The 19,919-nt window shown below is 44.0% G+C and overlaps 2 protein-coding genes across 3 annotated transcripts; both read right to left on the reverse strand.

Moving 5' to 3' along the window:
- Positions 1-1,349: 1,349 nt before the first annotated feature.
- On the reverse strand, positions 1,350-4,741 carry LOC105697582 (acyl-CoA Delta(11) desaturase). The gene is made up of 5 exons (XM_012421025.2): positions 4,448-4,741; positions 4,063-4,193; positions 3,738-3,943; positions 3,329-3,514; positions 1,350-2,440 (listed from the first exon to the last, which is right to left on the reverse strand). The coding sequence occupies exons 1-5, from the start codon at positions 4,593-4,595 to the stop codon at positions 2,131-2,133; spliced, it is 981 nt and encodes a 326-aa protein (XP_012276448.1). The 5' UTR covers positions 4,596-4,741; the 3' UTR covers positions 1,350-2,130.
- A 1,485-nt stretch (positions 4,742-6,226) lies between these two features.
- LOC105697666 (acyl-CoA Delta(11) desaturase) lies at positions 6,227-18,784 on the reverse strand. Of its 2 annotated transcripts, none has more exons than XM_012421198.1 (6): positions 18,435-18,784; positions 11,943-12,345; positions 9,294-9,424; positions 8,969-9,174; positions 8,526-8,711; positions 6,227-8,414 (listed from the first exon to the last, which is right to left on the reverse strand). In XM_012421198.1, exons 2-6 carry the CDS (start codon positions 12,208-12,210, stop codon positions 8,021-8,023), a joined length of 1,185 nt encoding a protein of 394 aa, XP_012276621.1. In that variant the 5' UTR covers positions 12,211-12,345; positions 18,435-18,784; the 3' UTR covers positions 6,227-8,020. The 2 variants fall into 2 exon arrangements, with proteins under 2 accessions (XP_012276621.1, XP_012276620.1); XM_012421197.1 differs by having other exon boundaries at positions 18,387-18,784.
- Positions 18,785-19,919: the final 1,135 nt, after the last annotated feature.

Genomic DNA, 19,919 nt, shown 5'->3' on the forward strand with positions numbered 1-19,919 from the left:
TTAACGACAGATCCCCCCTCGTGCGGTTTTTATTTATCTCGAGATGGCCTAGTGCCAGCCACTAATTTGCGATTCCTTAATTTGTTTCCTTTCGCTTATCTTACTTTTCTTTTTTCTTCTTCTAAGTTCCTGTCGCGTGTATACGTACGATGGCCGCTTTCTTTTGTCGTCGGAAGCTGCGAGTGAGATTCCTCTGGGGTGGTTTCGCCTTTACGGATACTTAAAGAGGACTTAGGTGTTAGGTAATTAGGTAAGACGTCGAAGAGGCCGAGGTACGGACGAGGGTGTACATAGGGCTAACTATGATGAGCCGCACGATAAGTATGCGAGAGTCATTTATTCGGATGAGCACCGTTGACCGGTCCTCCTCAATTATTTTCGAACAATTCAAAATTTGGGCCTTTGACCTAGCAGGACCTCCGCTTCATCTTCTTTCCCCGATCTTCGTGAATACATTAGATTGCCCGTGCAGAAGGCATGCGGCTAACTGATACAGGAGGACGAGGAGAAGACCCTTATAGTTTACAAGCGGCGAGAAAGCAGTTGGACGTGAATTACAATAAAATTGTATCGGTCATTGTCTCTGCATCGGCAAGTTATTATATTCGAAGCATATTCTGGTAAATCGTCGACTGATTCGGCCGGGATAATGCGCGGCACGGAGGGAAGAGGGAAGAGCCCCAGGGAAAAGAACGGAGGAAGGCAGAGAACTAGAGGGAACTTCTCTTACATAGATATAAATATAAATATAAATATAAATAAATATATTGCGATCCAGCGCGATTGCAAAGAGCGATTCGCGCGTATCGTCGCATCGCAGGCGCGTCATATGTGTATATATACTAAGGAGTAATTTATTTAAATTAGGTTGTTACAGCCAAACCTACTCTTAATCTCACGTCTAACCTACTAATGCGCATTCCATACATTGTCCGCGTGGAAGGTCGCTCCTTTATTTCTCGAATCCGGGAATCGTGTGCGCATTGGCTTTATTTACGATAAGAAAATGACACTTCTCCTGTACCGGTTGAGGCGAAGGGATTTGGTTTAAGTTCACTTTTTTGAAAAGTCTCTTCAAAATCGTCGCGGTCGGTGGCGCTCATTTAGACGTTTCCCCTTTTTCGCAAGGTTCTCATTCTCAAGACTCGGAACAAGGAAGGTCTCCTCGGGGCTTTTGGGTGGCATAAAGTCTGAATGTCGATTTTGTAAAGAGATGCGGCGATTACATATGCACCCGAGACGTGGCTTTTTCATCTTGCATCCTCCCCTCACTTCCCTCCCTTCCTCACCAAAGTCCGATGCATCGCGGAGCACGCTCTACCTTCGATATTTTGAATGGATATTATTGCTACACATAATTACATTTATTGTACCGTGTCTTATACAATGGATATATAACAATTGAAATAAAACATTTAATAAAAGTATATTTTTAACTAAACCACCGTCAGGCTGAGCAGTTACTTCGAAGCCCTGTTATGTCCTGGGGTAGGCACTCTCGATGGAGTCCTTTTTGTCTTGACTTGTCTTTGTAAGAACGCGAGAAATATAGTCGTAGGGTCGTATAAGTCGGTGAATTATTTTATCTTTCAATTTATAAAGTTAACGAAACCTACTCGCTCCTCCATGCATCGAGTGCACCTTGGTACATTCGGTTGCATACTTTACAGGCGTAACCCTTCCAGTGTGATCCTTGACAAATTTATAATTTTTTTCTAAAATATTTCGTATCTCTCTTTAAGACACTTTAATGCGGGGAATCATCTTATCCACTGTGTTTTGTTATTTTAGAGCCGGGAATACTTAATGCGGGAAATTGATACGGTTAACTTGGCTGCAGAATTTACGTAAAGCGGGCTAAGGTGATAGGGTGTAATGATGTGTGTCGCAATGCTTCAATTTTTCGACATGATCCTCGAAGTTAATAAGTCGCACGATGGCTGGCACTTAAACACAATTAATTCTTTAAAGAAAACCACTATGTGGCCATGTAGAGTCGCGATAGACATGTTCGCAGAAGTAAGTTGCAAACGATCGAGTCGGCTTCTTGCGTAATCGATGATAAAGGGCGCAATGACAATTCGTAGGTTTCCTCCTAACTTCTTAATCGAAACTTTACTTCTCCCGCTATCAATGTACAGCCTGGAGCGTCATTTTGATAGCGTCCTCTTCGGATACATTCTTCAGCTCGTCCAGAGACTCTTTCATAGTCTTCTTCTTGGTGGCGGCCTTTCCCAAGGTGTCTCTTATCGCTTCGGTAGTTGCGGTTTTTAGCTTTGTCACCAAACCCAAGGATGCCCAGGACCTTATCAGGAAGGTTATGCATCCACTGTCGTACGTCCCGAACTCACCGCATTTCCAGTCCCACGGCAATAAATAGTGATAATTCGGCCAGTAGGATTTTCTCACGATGAATACCGAATTATCGTCTACTGGGTACCTGAAAATGACGGAAAGTTGAGCCTCGTTCTAATTCTTCTTAAGGCGATGTGAAAGTGGCGTCGAAGAGCTCTTGTTTATAAAACTTTTCTCCCAACTCGGTTTACCGAATAGTTTGTAACTTTACAACGTGAATAGGGAGACTATAAGGGAGGTCCCGAAACTCATGAAATTTCAATTCCTTTCAAATTTGTTTATGAGGTATTTTAAAAATAGTATATAAAAAATGAAATTTCCTGAGTTTCAGGACCTACCTTAGGGTCTCCATATTCACGTTTTAAAGTATGAAACGATTCGAGACACCCCGTTCGTAGAAAAGTTTTATGAACGATTCAGCTTTCTTATGCCAATTTCACATCCCCTTAAACGAAGGGAAGAGAAGAATACAGGATATCGACAGAGAGTTCGCTCTAATAATCAAATCGTCGACATTTAGACGGTATCCTGAAATGTCCTTTTACTTTTGGGTACTTCCTTCGTGATAAGTACTTCTACATTAGATATTCAGACGGAGTTTATTCGATCGTCTAAACACGTGTTTATTAGGTCACGAGAGAGTTCTTTTCAATGCTTAAGTTTTTCTTGACGTTAATGGACATTAATAGTAATGAACGGGACATAATGGAACGTTTCGCGGCCAATGTCAATGCATTCGCAATTTCTTATGTGAATAATTCAGCCACGGTAGTGCATTCAATGTGCATGTTTATACGATAGAAATACAGAAGAGTGGATAGAGAAATGTTTGTAATTGTTCCAGCTGGTAGTCGGTGCTGTTCCCTACATACTGTGAATACCGTCGCCGTCGATGATTACAGTACCGTGGCTCTTGGGCATGTTAACAAACAGTTTGTAAAGGAGCTTGGCGGTATCAATAATGGACATTAACTTGTCTCCAGGACTCAGGCCCCATATGAGCATGGCGCTGTTCACCAGCCAGGACATGTGCAAGCTGATGGCGAGTCTGAAGAAACCCAGAATGAGGACGGAATTTGCTATCGACTCGCCCCAATATTCGGCAGGAGCATTTATCGGAAGCAGAAGACCAACTATGATGAACATCAACCAGTAGAACCTGCAAAACAATACACGCTAAGCTGAGGAGCTTCACTTAAACCCGAGTAAAGTGTATAATTGCCCACGTCGTCCTCATTTCGCAATTTAGAAACGAGAACTCGGGTGAATTTCGAACGGTTAAATTTGCAAGTAATTGGACGACTCACAGGATATGGAAAGAAAAAAAAGAAAGATAATGTGTTTCGCCATGACTTTGTACGTTAATCGCTACGTTAAAGTACCTCCGCTGAATCCAAACGACTCCGTCACTCTCGATGTCGCGCATGTCGATATCTCGTTCGATTTGTTCCTGATCGGGATGGGGGGTCATTACGTTGGTTAAAAAATGGCTGTAAATGAAGCCTCTATTGTGATTGAACGGATCCTTGTCGGTGCCGTAGAACTTGTGGTGGATTTTGTGCATGAGGACCCAGTCGTAAATCGGACCCTGGAAGACGAGGTCAGTTGACTTCTTAAGAGGAACCGATAACTCGATCATTTTTTTTTCTTCGCCTAAAAATTCCTCGCTTTTCTAAACTTTACCCCAGATTTTGCAAAGGTACTCACAACCCCAGCCAGAGTGTGCGCCAACATCAGAAAAATCCTGACGGGCTTTGAAGCTTCGAAAGTTTCGTGCGTCCATAATCTGTGAGCACCGGCAGCGATTCCTACCTGGGCCAGGCCGATGATAAGAAAAGCTAAAAGAATTTTTTTTTTAATTAGGTAAAAGAGATAACGACACCGCAAACTCCCCCTATCTCCTAACGATCCTTGGTGAAGAATGGTATAAGAATTTTCTGAAATTCAGATGAAGAAGAAGACGTCGTTACAAGGTCCTCCAGCATTGTATTAAATCCGGTGGCTAATGCCTCTCGGTGTTAAAGAATTTTTTCATAAATGCAGGTAAGTAAGAAATCGTTATTACAAGTCTCCGGAGACGACGTTGACTTACTAAAGAACACCGTCATCCATTTAGCCTCGGTGAAGAGGAGAAGCAAGCTGTAGAGTCCCAGCACGTGGAGATGGATGTACCAGAGCACGAGGATCCAGTTGATCTCGCGTTTCTTCGGCGTCGGGTTGCCGCCGTTTCCTTGGGACATTTCTGAAGCACCTAGGTAAGGTCTGCAACCTCGAGATTTTCAATGGAACGTCAAACGACGAACTGGAACGCCGCGGAGGCGGCCTCGGCGTTTACACCGTCAACGTCGACGTTGATGGCCTCTTCGGGACCCTCTTGTATTCTACCGGAGAAGGTTTGCCGTGTACTGAGCCTCGGAAAGGAGACGTCGAGAATGCTTCGTTTAACCCGGTGACCCCAGGTGGGAATACCATTACACCTAAACTCGGTTTTACTTTGTCATTTCCGCCTGGACGGCGAGACTCGAGCCCCAGGAAACGCTACAACATTCTCGAGATTAATGTTAGATCCACTGTTTGCTTTTAGACTTTCGAGCCCTAGAAGAGCACTGCTGTTTCCGACAACTCCTCGATGGAACTTTTTCCAAAGGCCACCGCAATGATGTCCCAGCTCACCCACACTGCCACGGGCTCGTCACTATCCGCAATCGATCAAATGATTTCACCAAGTTAATTGACACTTCCAAGCTATCCTTGTAAAGGACTCATTACACGAACCGTGACTTCATTTTCTGCGGTTCTCGTTTAAGGTCACCACTGGAAATGACCACTGTGCTGAAAAGTGCTGCGATAAGCATCTCTCGTGCAGTGGTGGTGCATCTACGTGCACAATCTGCATTGGTGTGGGGCATAAAACGTGCGTTTAATGTTACGAAAAGACAAGCTGTAAACATTCGTCCGGGCGAACGAGTCTTGAAAGAAAAAAAAGAAAAAGGAGACCAAGTGAGTTGAGTGAACAATTTCATGATGATAAATGAAAGGATTCAATTTATTTAAGGTAAATTTCGGGAGGTAACATCGATGGTGGCTTTCAATAAAGTTTTGGCCAAGACTGAAAGGTCGAGAACCGGAAATATTAATACAGGTCGCCCCGAATTACGCTCGATGAATATTCATTTGTAGGTGGAATTTCGGAGTAAAACCAGAGATGAGTTGGGAGATTGCTTACGGGCAGAATCGTGCGATCGCATCCTGTGCTGCCCTCTGGTTTCCTACGTTACCTTTCACGGTTTTTTGCCCCCAAGGGCGGCGAAACGAATTTCTGATAGGAGCTCGCGCACTCGCGATGGCGGTACCATCTACCAGTCGCCGTTGGCGGCTCACGTACTCGTGATGGTAATACCATGCGGCAGTTGGTGGTGGCTTACCTACGCTTACCGACACTGCTCGCTTTTGATGGTAAAGGAAGAACACTCGTGACGCTTTATTTGACTTTATCTACTTATCTACTTCTATTAAGTACATTGTTGCCTCGAAGTCGACGTGATGCGGAGCTTTGGGGCCCGCGTCGGTGTCGCGTACGGAACTCTCATGCAGCGAATCAGTGTGAATGCGATAGCTCCTAGAAATCTTCGCGCGTCCCAACCAGCCAAGCGCCAAGCTACGGGTCCAGACGTTGAGTATGCGTGCGTTCGGCGCTACACTCGACGAGTATGCGTGAGAGTCGAATGCTGCGAAAAATCCTCCCGAGGTTTACCTCTATTTTTGACGTCTAATATTTAAAAACTGTCAAATTAATATTCGGCGAAATTCTGCCAAGAGCAACCAATATACAGCAGTGGGAAGGGAAACAGATTTTTCACTGCCTTACAAGTACGCCTCTAATAATTTATTCAGTTATCCGACGAGAGCCTATTGATTAGAAACAAAATCTCTGCCGTCTAAAATTAGGAAATTAGGAATTTGTATTTCGATCATGCGATGGTAGACATTTTCGACTCCACGTGTAGGTAATTTTCGGTGTAAGGAAATAATGTTATCTTCGGTCTACTCTATACAGATGTGCTTAGAAACATGCATGTGCACTCGAGTGTATAATCTACTGACATGCAACACGGAGAGATGCATTGAATAACAGCGACTACACCGTAAAGAACGATAGATGTATTTCTATACTGCGTAGTATATATCATATAATTATTCTGTTAAAAATATATATGTATATAATTATGGAAGGTATTCTCATTGTATATAGTTCTTCTCTGAACGTAATAATATCCCCGTGCGCGCGGGGATTTTTCACAGACATAAATGTTATTAATATTACTTATAAACGTCAATATATATATATATACTTTATAATATATATTAACATCTCAATAGCTCGTTCGTCGTTTGTACAATGGACGTCTAAAGCCTATAGCGATGAAGGCACGAGACAAAATATACGAGTACTTAAGTAGCGATTGAGCCTACTTAAGTTGTTGGTATAATTCATAAGTCACTTAAAAAGTCAATTCACCGACTCCTAGACCGAGAGCTCCTCTTCGGCGAACCTCGGATAGGAAGAAAAGGTATCGCAAATTCGTGTAAAGGTTCATCTAGAAGGTGCCAAAGTAGTTTTGACATTGTTCGCTGGTTAAGTGACTTAAGTTTCTTTTTACAGGACTTTCTGCGGGAAATTCAAGAGTACCCAGGAACGACGAGTGAAAATTCGCGAACACGTATTAACGACTCCAAGTTGTTACACTTAGGACTATGAGAAAAGGTCTTATCGAAGAGGTATCGCGACTGACTTTGCGCGATAATCGAAGGATTTGCTTAATAAATTCGAATGCGGAGGAAACGTCGACTTGGAAAATTATAATATTTAACGAGGCGCGGCATTCGCGTTCCAGAACTCTGTATTCTCGAGGCCGCGGCTCATCACTGTTCAATACATAGTTAATGTACTTGCTGTAAGTCTTCAGGCAGTTTCTCGCACGTACGTTCGTTACCCGGCGAATTTTTTACGAATATGTCCACGTAAGCGGTAATTATATTAAACATACGCAGGGAAAACTCTCTAAGGTACATAGTAGAAATGGTTGCGCAAAATGGCGGTTTCTACTCTAGACTAAGGAAGATATACATCCTAATATATATATATCGCGTACTTAGTCGAAGATACGGCAGAACCGGAAAGGCGATAGGAAGGTGAGGATGTTGCAGAATAAAATTGAAGGAATTTCTGCTATGACTAGTATGCGATATTGTCAGTGAAAAAGTCCCCTGGACTCATACTCTGTCGGCTTAACAACGAACTCATTAATGAACAATGACTGGGGGACGCTGCCGTTTGCGTTGCAAAATGGATTTGCATATTAAGTGATGTTTTAATTCCTTCCTCGCAGTTCCGATTTACCGCGTAAAGTAGCTGAATCTTAAAAGGTATTCGATCCTCTTCCGTCTACCGATCGGAGAAACGTGGATCTAAAATCGTCCGCCGGGAACGATTTGGTCAAATTCTTATCAAGTTACTTTTGTTTTTTGTTTTTCTTTTTTTTTCATGTATAGTACTCGAAGAACTCAAATGCGAGACAGACTCAGAGAAGAGTGCCAAATGTTTGCGAAGCGATTGCAAAGACTCGCGGAAAGTTCTCAAGAGCCGAGAATTCTTTCAGGATCTTCACAAGGATTTCAATCGATCGATACTCGATTGATCTCTAGACAACGAAGTATTATTGTCGGCAGATTGCGTCCGCTTAACCGAGTCCTCTTGGTCCATCATCTCCAATTCTCGACGATCTTCCATCGAGATATCGCTATCTCCGTATCCCCATACGTGACTTCCGTCGCCGGAACGATTCGCGCGCCTGCGCACCATTTCCGGGGACACGTACTTCCGGTCGTAAGCCCAGCCGATTCTGGCGAAAGCATCGATGAAGCCCGTCGTGATGTTAAACGAATAGTCCCCTAGTTCGCCGGTTTTATAGTCCCAAGGGAAGACGTGGTGATAATTGTGCCAGCCCTCGCCAAGAGCCGCGATCGACACGACAACGTTCTCCACTGGAGAAATGCTCCTACAACGGAATGAATTTTGATTCGACAATTCATCTCGTAGGACAAGTTACGGACATCCCAGAGAGAATTTTAGTACTGGTCATTATTTCGATTTTTACGTAAAAACGTACTTGTCATACGGCCTCTGGCCCCACATATGGGCGACGCTATTGACGAAGAAGGCGATGTTCAGGGTGACGCAGAAGCGGAAGTTAAAGTTCACCCAGAAAGAAGTCCACAGGGATTCGGACCAGAAGTACCATGGCACCACCACTGGGAAAGCGATGGCCAAAAGGGCGAACAGCGGGATGTACAGCCTACAAAAGAAGAAATATTAAATTGCAATGGATACAGCAAACATTTTTCAATTACCTCTGCATTTAATAGAATATCTACATAGATGTTCAGTTGTATAGAAAAAAAAAAAAAAGAAAATAAGAAGTTCCTAAAAATCTCCGGGTTTACTTTTATATCATCGCGAAAGAGATTTTCTAATCGATTTAAAAAATTTCCACCGGTAGTGTCTACTTTCTCGTAAGCCCGTAAAACTGTGACGCTTGATTAGAATATGTGCCTTTTCTGCCACATGACGATCGGATCGGCTTCCAGGTCGCTCATGTCGACGGCACCTCGTTTGACCACAACGTTGGGATGCGGAGTCGTGAAAAGCCAACCCACGTGGGCGAAGAAGAATCCTCTCTTTGCATTGTGTGGATCGGCATCGGTCTCACTGTACTTGTGGTGGACTCTGTGGTCCAGCGCCCAGGCGTAAACGTGCCTCTGGAGAAAGAAGGATTTCCCTGGTTAAACCCTTATAGATACTCCTAAGGTAAATTAATACTCGCACAGATCGTAACGGGATGGAAATTGTAAATTGTCTTTCAGGAGTCGTTACTTGCCTGCCCGGTTATCGTGAAGAGGAAGACTAGAAGAAGTCTCAGGGGCCACTTCGCCTTGTAAGCTCGATGAGACCAGAGTCTGTGGGCACCAGCGGTGATTCCGAATCCCGAGGTGTAGATCGTCAGAAACGCTGAAATTCAGGGATAAATCGATAACACGCCATGATAGGGCGGAAACTTCCTCGGGTTTTGCCGACCCCAAGTGACCCGACCGGGTTTAATCGTAAAGCTTTATCTGCACCCCGTAAACCGCGCAATGTCGATCCTCGTAAAATGGTCGACCATTTTACGTACCGTAACCCGAGACGTGTCTATAGGGTCTTCAACCCAGACATTTTCATTTCGACACGAGATATTACTCCCTGCTGACATGGATGGCGCATATTTGTTTGGGTGGCTAGGGAGAATTTTTATGTGTCCGTCCGTATTCGTACTGTTCCATGGTCTCGTGTCGGTGGAAAATTCAATAGTCGCCGCGAAATGAAATAAAGCCAAAGGCGTCCCTATCAAGGTATATAAGAGCTCTTGGATATGAATCCGACGCCATATAACACGATACATGCTGATAATCCAAGAATCGCGTGACTCGAATTTACTTTGCCGACGAAGGTGCCTCGTGTCTCCAAATGGACTCCAGAAATGATAGCGTGAAGTGCGCCATTTAAGTGGATTTAAAATTCGTTTAAATTTACCCGATGAATGTAGAATTTACCCCAGCACTTTTCTTCAGCCCAATAAGTCGTACGTGCAAGAAGATTTCCAGTGACGTCACAAGAAATTGAAATAACTATGAAAACAAAAACAGGAACGCGCAACTCGCGGAATTATGAAACGCTGAACTGGGACAAGGCGAGAGTAAACGACTAAGCACTTAATCGTCATTTACCGCCAAGCCAAGACTTCTTTTTGTCGGAGTTATGCTGCCCTCGATGCTCAACATGATTCATAACAGGATATTTCTAATTGTAAAGCCCTTTTTGCACTTACTCCTTCCTCCTAAAATTCGACCTCGATCCCTATCTCTCCTCAAAAGTCAGTAAAAAAATGTAAAAAAAACGAATGAAGCAATTTTAACGTTACTTATTTCAATTACACTTGTTCCCAGATTTTCCGTGATTAAATAATAATCCAGGATGAGTGATTGAAGCCACTCGTATCGCAAATCACTTCTGTAGCCGGTGGCACTGCGGGAATGGCTGGCTGCGAATTGATATCGATTTTCCAATCATCCAATCATATTTCCTTTTAAGGCCAAGAAAATAATTTCTCGAGTGCCAAGTCCAATGGACTCGGCCGAGGTGTACGACGTGCGTACACAACGAGGAACGAGGCCTGTCATTCTGCGACGATCGGTATCGATTCGTCATTTTAATACAGAACCTTCCTAGGCAATTCCCAGGCAAATTGTCCTGCGAGCAGGCAAACTCGGCCCTTCGTCGGCCACCCCCTTGGAAAATGTAATCCCGAAGACTGTACTCGTTAATTAACGACAATGTACTCGCCTCGATTTCTATCTTTAGCCACCTGACACCATTGAGCATGCAAAGGTTTCGTATCTACTCTTCCTAAACATTCTACAATAAATATATATTCCAGGCACTTGCATTTTTTTTTTCCTTCTTTCCTACACAATTTTCAAACTCGATAGCGAGCCCCGATAAGCGCAATTAGCAAGACCGATTATTCTCGTCCTTCGGCAAATGCACCCAGAAGTCCTCGACAATGGCAAAGTGTGCTTTGTTATTTAATACCTGTCGTGCGACAAACCATGACTCTTCCTAAACATTTTAGAATAAATATATTCCATGCACTCGAATTCCTTTCTACACAATTCTTAAGCTCGAATCCCGAGAGACGCAATTTGCAAAACCGATTATTCTCGTCCTTCGGCAAATCCACGCCGAAGTTCTTCACAATTGCAAAGTGCGCATTGTTATTTAATGCCTGTCGTGCAATAAACCATGGCCACGAAGACGGACGCATGAATTACTGCAAACTGCACGAAGACCATTCGACTCTGTCTTGTCAAATTACTCGTTTCTAGACTGAGCCCATGAACACGACGATGCGTGAGTAACGCGTGCCGATAATTATTTTAAACAAGAAGTACATTTACCCGTGGGAATCGACTATTGCAGTTACGTGCCGGACCTCGCAGGCGAGGTAGTACGTAGAAGGAAATGCAGTAAGAGTAACTCGAACCCGATCGGCAGGCTTTATCTTATCGCGCAACAAACACCAGGACGTTCCTGGGAGGACATTTATTGACACCTGACAAATAGTTTCGTGAAACCCCTGGGACCGAAGTACGAATCGATCCCTCGGATCGGATTTAAAAAATGCGTTAAACGAGGTTGATAAACTATTCCCCGAGTTCGCCCGACTTAACACATTCGCGACCGGTGACGTGAATTCACGTCATTTCAAATTCTATTCCTGATTGCCGCTGACGTGAATCACGTCCATAACGATACACGATACAAGTTTGCGGCAACCAGTTTTTAGAATTTCATTATTTTCGCCGATACTCAGTATTTGAAACGGAAATAATTTGCCCGTCGCGAATGTGTTAAAGGAAGGTGGGAGACATACACGCTGTTATGCTTCCTTTTTCCTCCGGAAGCTTTTACGGTGTTTTAAATGATTTACCCCATAATGTCGTGAGGAACTTGGCCTGTGCAAGCACCAAGTATAGACCGTATAAACAGCCTGCGTGGATGAATACTTGGGCGGCGAGGTCGAGCCATTTTATCGCCGGCACGTATTCCACCTCGTCGGTGGTTTGCTCCTTTTCCGAGGCACCAAATTGGCCATTAGTGCTGGGGCATTTGGTGTTCATGTTGTCGTCGGGAGAATCCTCATCGAGTTTTCGGGTGCACCTCGTCGGCGGCACCCTTTCCTCAGGAAACGCGCTCATGTTTCGATTGTCTTCCCTCCGACTCTTCACTCGGGTAGATTTATTCCGCAGCGATTGGGATGTACCCTGCCGAATTCACATCAGTCCTCAATCCCCTCGACAACTGTTCAGTTGGTGGCCAATGTTATCCGGACGCTGAAAAACGAGAAAAAAATGTATTATCTTCATGCGTTATCGGTCAATTAACGCGCGGCGGTTTTCTATCAAGAATATCTATTCGCAGAAATTCAAAGATGGCGGGTGGGCACTCATTCTTTTTCCGTGAACATTGTACAGTAATCTCTTTATCTTCCCCGGCGATTTCAGTCACTCGTGCCATTCTCTTCTCACACGTCTTACGTTATTTTCTGGGTCAACATGAGACATCGAGAAAATTGTCCTAAATGAATGCGCCTGATTTTCCTTTTTCGGGGAAATTTTTCCCCGGATTTTTTATCCTTCTTTTTTTTTTAATATCTACGGCTTAACTGCTCTGCAGCCTCCCGGGGATTTTAATCACTAGTGCCTTTCTTCTCGCACGTCTTATGTAATTTCTTGGACAATCTTGAGTCATCGAGAAAGGAGTCCCCCTCAAAGCAGACGATTAACTCGTGCCGAAGGAACCGACGTACAAAAGGGAACCTCTTCCGCTCGGGCATCGCTGATTGAGTCACCGCCAAGATCCGACAATGTGTTAGCGGAACAAAAGAAATCGCGTAACCGAACGTGACCCAGAAAATGCAGACCTCGCGCATAACTAACTAGCCTGGCAGAAATCCTCAAATGTCATTCATTTCTACGTGCACGTAACGCCGCAAATTTAAACCCGCCACCGTAACGTTACGCAATTGTTCGGGTCTTACTCGCAGGATTAGTCGATATTCCGAGGTAATTGTTATACGAGCAATGGCTCGATATTAATCATGTTAATCCGCAGAACTCGGCGACGTGTGACAACAATCCTTGAGAAAACGCGGCCATGGCGACGGCGGGACAAAACGACCGATTCTGACAACGGGGTTCCTATAGATCCCTCGGCAGGTTGCTTTGACATTATGCATCGCGTATGCCTCGTAATGTCAATGCGCACGCTCCTGTTTTCGCGGTAATCAATTTCCCATGGGGGTGATGATAGGTGATACGTGATAGAGCGCCTCCACCAGAGCCGTCGCTTTCCAAGAATCACGGGTCGTGATTTTGTACCCTTGCACCCTGAGAGGGAGAGAGAAAAAAAAAGAAATGTCATTTAACCAAAGAAACGTTTTGCTCATTCGGAGAATAATTATTTCACTAAAATAAATTCGAATAAAGTGGATGCAAGATTTATATTCGGAGTTATAAAAATTTCAGTCAGGTTCAATTAACATAATATTCCTTTGGCTCGATGAATTTTTCTTCTCTCAGTGCATAAATAGTGAAGGCTACACGAAGTGATATATACTCATATGTTATATAAACGGAGTCATAAAAACGTGATGTTCAGTTTTTTGGAGCGGTGCTTTTTATTCGTTACGTCGACCCAGGGTGGAGTGGCTCTGGCTAATTGCTGATCCGATTTCTCCTCATTAAATAATTTCATAATCTTATCGACCGGTGATTATATAACTGTCTGCAGAATAGATTGTACAATCTCCTGAAATTTACATTACACTGGTAGGAGTGAATGCAAACGTAGTGAGCGAGTATAAATATGGCAGTATCATAGATTGATAAGACAATCCAATCGTCCGAACGAAGTGACCAGGAGGCAATCGGAAGACGTAATCGAAAGGAACCTCCGAGTTCGATATGTAAAAAGCAAACCGGTAAACAGATAACTAAGAATTTCGAGCGAAGTCGAGAAAAGCTGGGAAACTGAAACGATCCCCTTGTCGTTACAAAAGCTCCTTCCGAGCCGAGACCGTTCTCCGAGTTCGCGGACTCTCTCGTAAGGATTATTTATCCTAGCGAAGCGGTGTAAGTGGAAGTTAAAAGCATTTACTGCTCCTCTCTATGTGTGCACGCGGTTTTACGAGCGGCACCGAACACGTAACCTTACCAAAGAGAGAAAAAGAGATGCGTGGGCATATGGAGTCGCGCCTCGTCTTTCTGACGTCACTTAATACAAGCCACTTTCCGGTGTCGTAGTTTTACCTCGAATCGCAAAATGCTTTCACCCATGCTACCTCGAAACCCCCGAAAGATCTGTGTTCGGAATAAAGCGAAATCTCCAGAATTGTATTAATCAACGGCAAAAAATTCCACGAAATAATTCATAGGACTTTTAACAAATTTTAAGTCCTAACTTTTGACGTCCTTGACAAGATTCCTGAGATGAAATGCAAATGTAATTGTCTTCGCTCTTACCGATCCGCATTCGGAAGAAAAGCGAATCTCCAAAATTGTACCGACCAACGTCAAGAATCTGCGAAAAAATTCTTAGGATTTCTACCAATTTTAAACGCAAATATTACCTTAGCGCTGTCAATTTTTATTTATAATTTTTTTTTAGAAAAATCCTGGTTTCTGGGCTAAGTCCTCCTACCAAGCTGACTGAACATCTGGATAATTAGCATATTCACGGAATGACTGGAACTTCAATGACACTTGTCAACGTGAAATTTCTCGCCAAGGGCGAGAATAAAACAGGAGTGAATCTCGTTGCGTGATGCACGCGACCGAAGCGTACTCCCAGCTGGTCGTTAACTCTTTTCCCAGGTCGTTTACTCCATTCCCAGCAATCATTTGAATATTCAGATGGCATGCGTGCGACCTGCTGCCCTTCAGAATTTCGGTTTTTAATTCCAAGTTCCTATATAATATATTTTTTATGATCCGCTCACCCCGACAGACGCGAGAAATCAAAATGTCGGGAACTAAAAAAAAAAAAAAACGATTTTGAATCCGTTTAATGGAAAAACAGCCAGCTCGTGGAACGAATCAATAATTAAAATGACGCCCTGTCATGTCCCTTGTCGCAACTAGTATGATGCCATCGGACGCGCCGATCGATCATCGACCTATCGATACGATCGCCAATTACCATGATTCGTGACGAAGGGACCTCAGGTGAGCTTATCAGGAGCACCTTTCCAGCCATTAACGCAGATAATGCTCATTCGTCATCATTTTCCGGGAGATTTCGGATGCAACGCGATAAAGCTTTCGCGAAGTATCACGGTCACGGAAATGTGTCAAGCAAGCAATATAGACCATGATTATCCGTTGCTGATAAGATATGCAGCAAAGCCATGTTCGATTTTTATGCAGTTCTTAGTCCTACTAGGATAATGCTTTCGGATGAAATCCTTCTTCGTCTTAAAAATCGCGAAGAAGAAGTACTGCAAAAATGAATTGCGTTCGAAATTTCTAGTGGTATTGAATTGAATTTTTCTTTAATTTTGAATGGCTTAGAATATCGGTGGCGGGTTTTGGGGTGTAATTTTGTTGACCAAATGGACCGATTGAAAATTAATATTCAACATAGTCAACACCAATTTGTCGAGCATCTGTTTTCTACAGCCGCCTTTAATCTAACTCGTTACTGTTAAATGAAGGTCATGGCCGAATCGAACTCGCTTTCGATTAACCGAGTTGATATGTTTATTCCAAGCTCAGATCACAAATAGTTACGTGATTCGGTGATGCCTTCCATTGCTTCAGAAAAATAGAAAACCTCTGCGGTTGAAATTCGCGAGAAATAAAATTCACTGCAGATTGAAAATGTCCGATTAAAAACGCAAAGGCGTCTTCAACATTTATATTTTTTGTTAAATAAAGAGTGAAAAATTGAAGGGCTGCAGAAAATGTTGGTCTAAGTTAATGAATTGCGTAACGTGACATCGGAGTGTCAATCTTCTCTCGGTTTCATTGCTCGGTACTTCGAGTAAATAATGGCGGAAGGTGCACAAGGCCTCGCTTATTGGAAGTTCATTTTGACATGCTCTTCAAAGTGCACTACACTGACGCTTTTAATAGTTAACGCTGTTATGACACGTCGATCGATAGGAGCTTGCGTCAGAGAGGGAAAATTCTAGGCGGCTCCAGATCCTTCAGAATGGACATTTCATTTGACAATGGGGCTCACGAATGCAATTGCCGATAACGCCATGTCGAGATTAACGATCGATAAATTCAAATTCCGGGATTAATTTAAAATCCTCATCATTTCGAAAAGTCGTGGTCCCACATTGGCATATCAGAAATTCAGAGATAACGAGTCCCAGAATAAATTTGACAATGCCGAAAAATGTCCCGCCTAGTGCAACAAACATGTACAAGTATTAAACAATTGTTACAACAATGCCTGTAATGTTAAGAATGAATGGGGTGTTTATCTTACCACGTATCAAAGACGCACTTTGCTATTTCCCTCGTAATTAATTGGTGGCAAACTGCTCCCACAGGAGGGAGAAAGAATGAATTCTTGATTAGCTAATTGCCCACGTGTCCTTTGACTTTATTGACTAACTTACTCGTGCACAGAGTCAACGTTCAAGTATGAAACTTCCGAGAGCGAGGTTTTCCTTCCTGACTAGCTTTCTGGTAATCTCGAGCCGGCACTCGGCATAGACATCTGAATAAATAATGGCCACCCAAGAATTGGCGCACGTAGTTGTTTCAACGATTTGTTGAGGCGTCTGCTTTATCAGGGCGATAATGATTGACTCATTCTTGACGATACCGTAATTACTGTGGCCACCCAAGTTTCGCTACATTCTGCAGAACTGGGACTCCCGAGAGAGGTCTTCAGCTCCGCCGTTCGATCTTTCATTTTTACCATTTTTTCCACGACAGTACGTGTCTACGCATCCTATCACTGTTATCATCACTCTAGCTGTAGAGAAGAAACGACCAATTGTTTAGGACCAACCGCTAGGAGCAACATGTTATTCGCGATACGATAATCGTCGGACACACCTGGTAGTGCCGTAATCTCTGACTAATTCTTACGTTAAGCAATACAATCGAAACTCTGAGACATTACAAGCAGTCTTTATCCTGCCGGCTCTCAGGTAATCTCCCAGACGCACCTGACACGTGCAGATTTCACCTGTGCCCCTTATTTTTCCGAGATTCCATCAGTCGACTCCAACAAAATTAATTCCCCTGGCGAGACGCCTTTCTCCAGGAATTCGACATAAAAGAACCCTCCTGCATCGAAAAAGATTTTTCCATATCTTTTCGATGTCCAGGCTGGAACTCATACCTCTGTTTCAGCGTCAAAAGGACGTCTTTTACGCGTTTAAGCGGTACAGATTAAAAAAAGACCATAGAATCTAATAATAAACCATCTCCAAGCACGCAATGAAAAAGAAACGCGGCCCATTGCCCGACATCGTTTGATCGACTGCATCCGGTTAACGTGAAAAAAAAAAAAACTATTTCAGTTTGGTGAACCGACATTTTCACGAAATGCAAATCGTATTAACACCGAGCATGCCCTACCAGGATATTCCCCGCAACCAACCGAATCTTTATTTCACATCCCACCCAAAAAGCATTATTTTACATCCGATGCCCATTTGCCCTTTTGTCCATGTGTCCATCCTCTACTTTTGCTCGAATCCGAATTTCCTCGCTTTAAGGGGATGTGAAAGTGGCATCGGAAAGCTCAATTGTTCATAAAACATTTCTACGAACTGGGTGTCTCAAATCGTTTCACACTTTAAAACATGAATATGGAGACCCTAAGGTAGGTCCTAAAACTCTTTCATTTTTTAAGAACTATTTTTAAAGTATCTATAAACAAATTTGAAAAGAATTGAAATTTCACGAGTTTCAGGACCTTCCTTACAGTCTCCCTAGTCACGTTGTAAAGTTTCAAACTATTCGTTAAATCGAGTTGGCAGAAAAGCTTTATAACCGAGACCTCTTCGACGCTACTTTCACGTCACCTTAAGGGACTAGTTTTCGGTCCGCGTACTCAACAATTGAGATACTCAGGAAGGACCCACCCACGGACCGACTCCCACCACCAGGACCCCGACGCCGTTCGCAGCAATGCTCAGGAAGGCATCAAAACCTCCAAACTCGCATATCGAAACCTATCTAGTCCTATCTCGCCCTATCCCATCCTTCCATATCCTCTCTATCTCCTATCGAGCTTCGCGAATCTACCTTTCTCTCTCTCATCGAGCAGATTCTCATCCGACGTCCATCAAATTGCGTCCCAATCAATCAAATCATTCTATCATCGATTCGGCTTGCGTACGAACCTGCCGGCCGATGAGCGGAATTGTCGAGCTCCAAAATCTTCGACGCACCTGCACGCACGTGCGCCCGACGCCAGTTTTTTCGGCGCTCAAGGTCACGGTGCTCTTCTCTCTCTCTTTCCTCCCCTTTTCCCGCCTCCTGTGCCTGCGAAGCGGACTCGTCGCGACGCTGGGCCGACACGCCGAGACGTCGAGTCGAGTAGGGCGTCCTGGGCGTCCTAGGCGTCCTGGGCGTCCTCAGGGACTCGCGGCACTTCCACTCGAAGGGACTTCCCGAGGTTCGGAGGCGTCGTCGAACGCGGCTGCGCGTCGGACCGCGCGTCGTTCACCGGTTGAATGTCGATTCATTTCTCGGGCAGCGCCGCGACGCCGGCCGGCTCGCGCCAGGACGCTTCTCCCACCTCACTTTCCCCGCCCCGGCGCGGCGTCCTTTCGCTATCGTCCTGGACTGTTGACTCCGACGCCGGCGTGGCGTCGCGACGCTTCGGAACGACCGAAATAACCCCGGCCGCTGGAAACTTTTACCCCTCCCCTCTTTATCGTCTTCTCTTTTTTACCCGAACTTCTTACGGCGCAGTAGTTTCGGATGGCCATTTCTTTTTCCTTCCATTTTTTACGGGTAATCAATATTTACGCTCGTCCTTGTGTTTGGTGTCGACGCGGTTTATGTTAAGGTTTTCGATGGCGTCAATTTTTATTTGGTTTTTGCAAAGCCTCGGTCGGAGAATGTACTTCTGGGTTGGTGAAGTTAAGGTGATATGATATGATATATATGTAATGATCCTTTTACATCACCTTAAAATCCCTATTTATTATTATTGGTATGTCATCTTTATTTTTATCTTTTCTGTTAATGACTTTTTACATTCATGTTTTGTGCAGTTAATATCCACGCAATTTGTGTGGATTTTGTTGTTTCGCGTATTGACATTCGGGGGGGGGAAATGGAGGGGATAGGAATTGTAATGAAAATAAATGTGCTCGTAACAGGCAGTACCGAGGGCGGGAAAGAATTGTTGAAAATATGTCATAATATTTACTAACTCTGTTTAACTTTGCAGCTTCGCTTCCAGGGTGCGTGGTAGCTACGCAGCGATTTCCTTTTTTCGCGTTTTTTTACCACGCTGAACTGTGGATCGTATACCGTGATCGTGGATTCAGGTTTCCTTGGAAGTTTTCGTACGGCGAGGAGGAATGCAACGATGCATTTTATTTTGCAGGCCTGGGAGTGGGGGAGAATTTTATTTCAATTTCCATGTAATTGCAAGATACCATTTTGTGTACCTCTTCTAGGTCCAAATTTAACGGCTTCGGTCTCGGTCGGTTTGACCCAAATCCTCGCGGAGGGGAAAATAAAAGTACTGGAAACACGTGGAGAGGCTATCTTGGTTATGTCGTCGGGTGCCTTTCATAATCCGAAACTTCACCAGATCGCCTGCCACGATGAGCCGCGAAAACCCGTTTTGATGCTCTGAAATAGAGAAAGATGGAGTTGCAACGGGCGTTTCATTCTCATTCGGACATACTGAAAACTTC

The sequence above is a fragment of the Orussus abietinus genome, unplaced genomic scaffold (genome assembly GCF_000612105.2).
Source record: "Orussus abietinus isolate OABI.00-Male unplaced genomic scaffold, Oabi_2.0 scaffold64, whole genome shotgun sequence".
NCBI lineage: Eukaryota > Metazoa > Arthropoda > Insecta > Hymenoptera > Orussidae > Orussus > Orussus abietinus.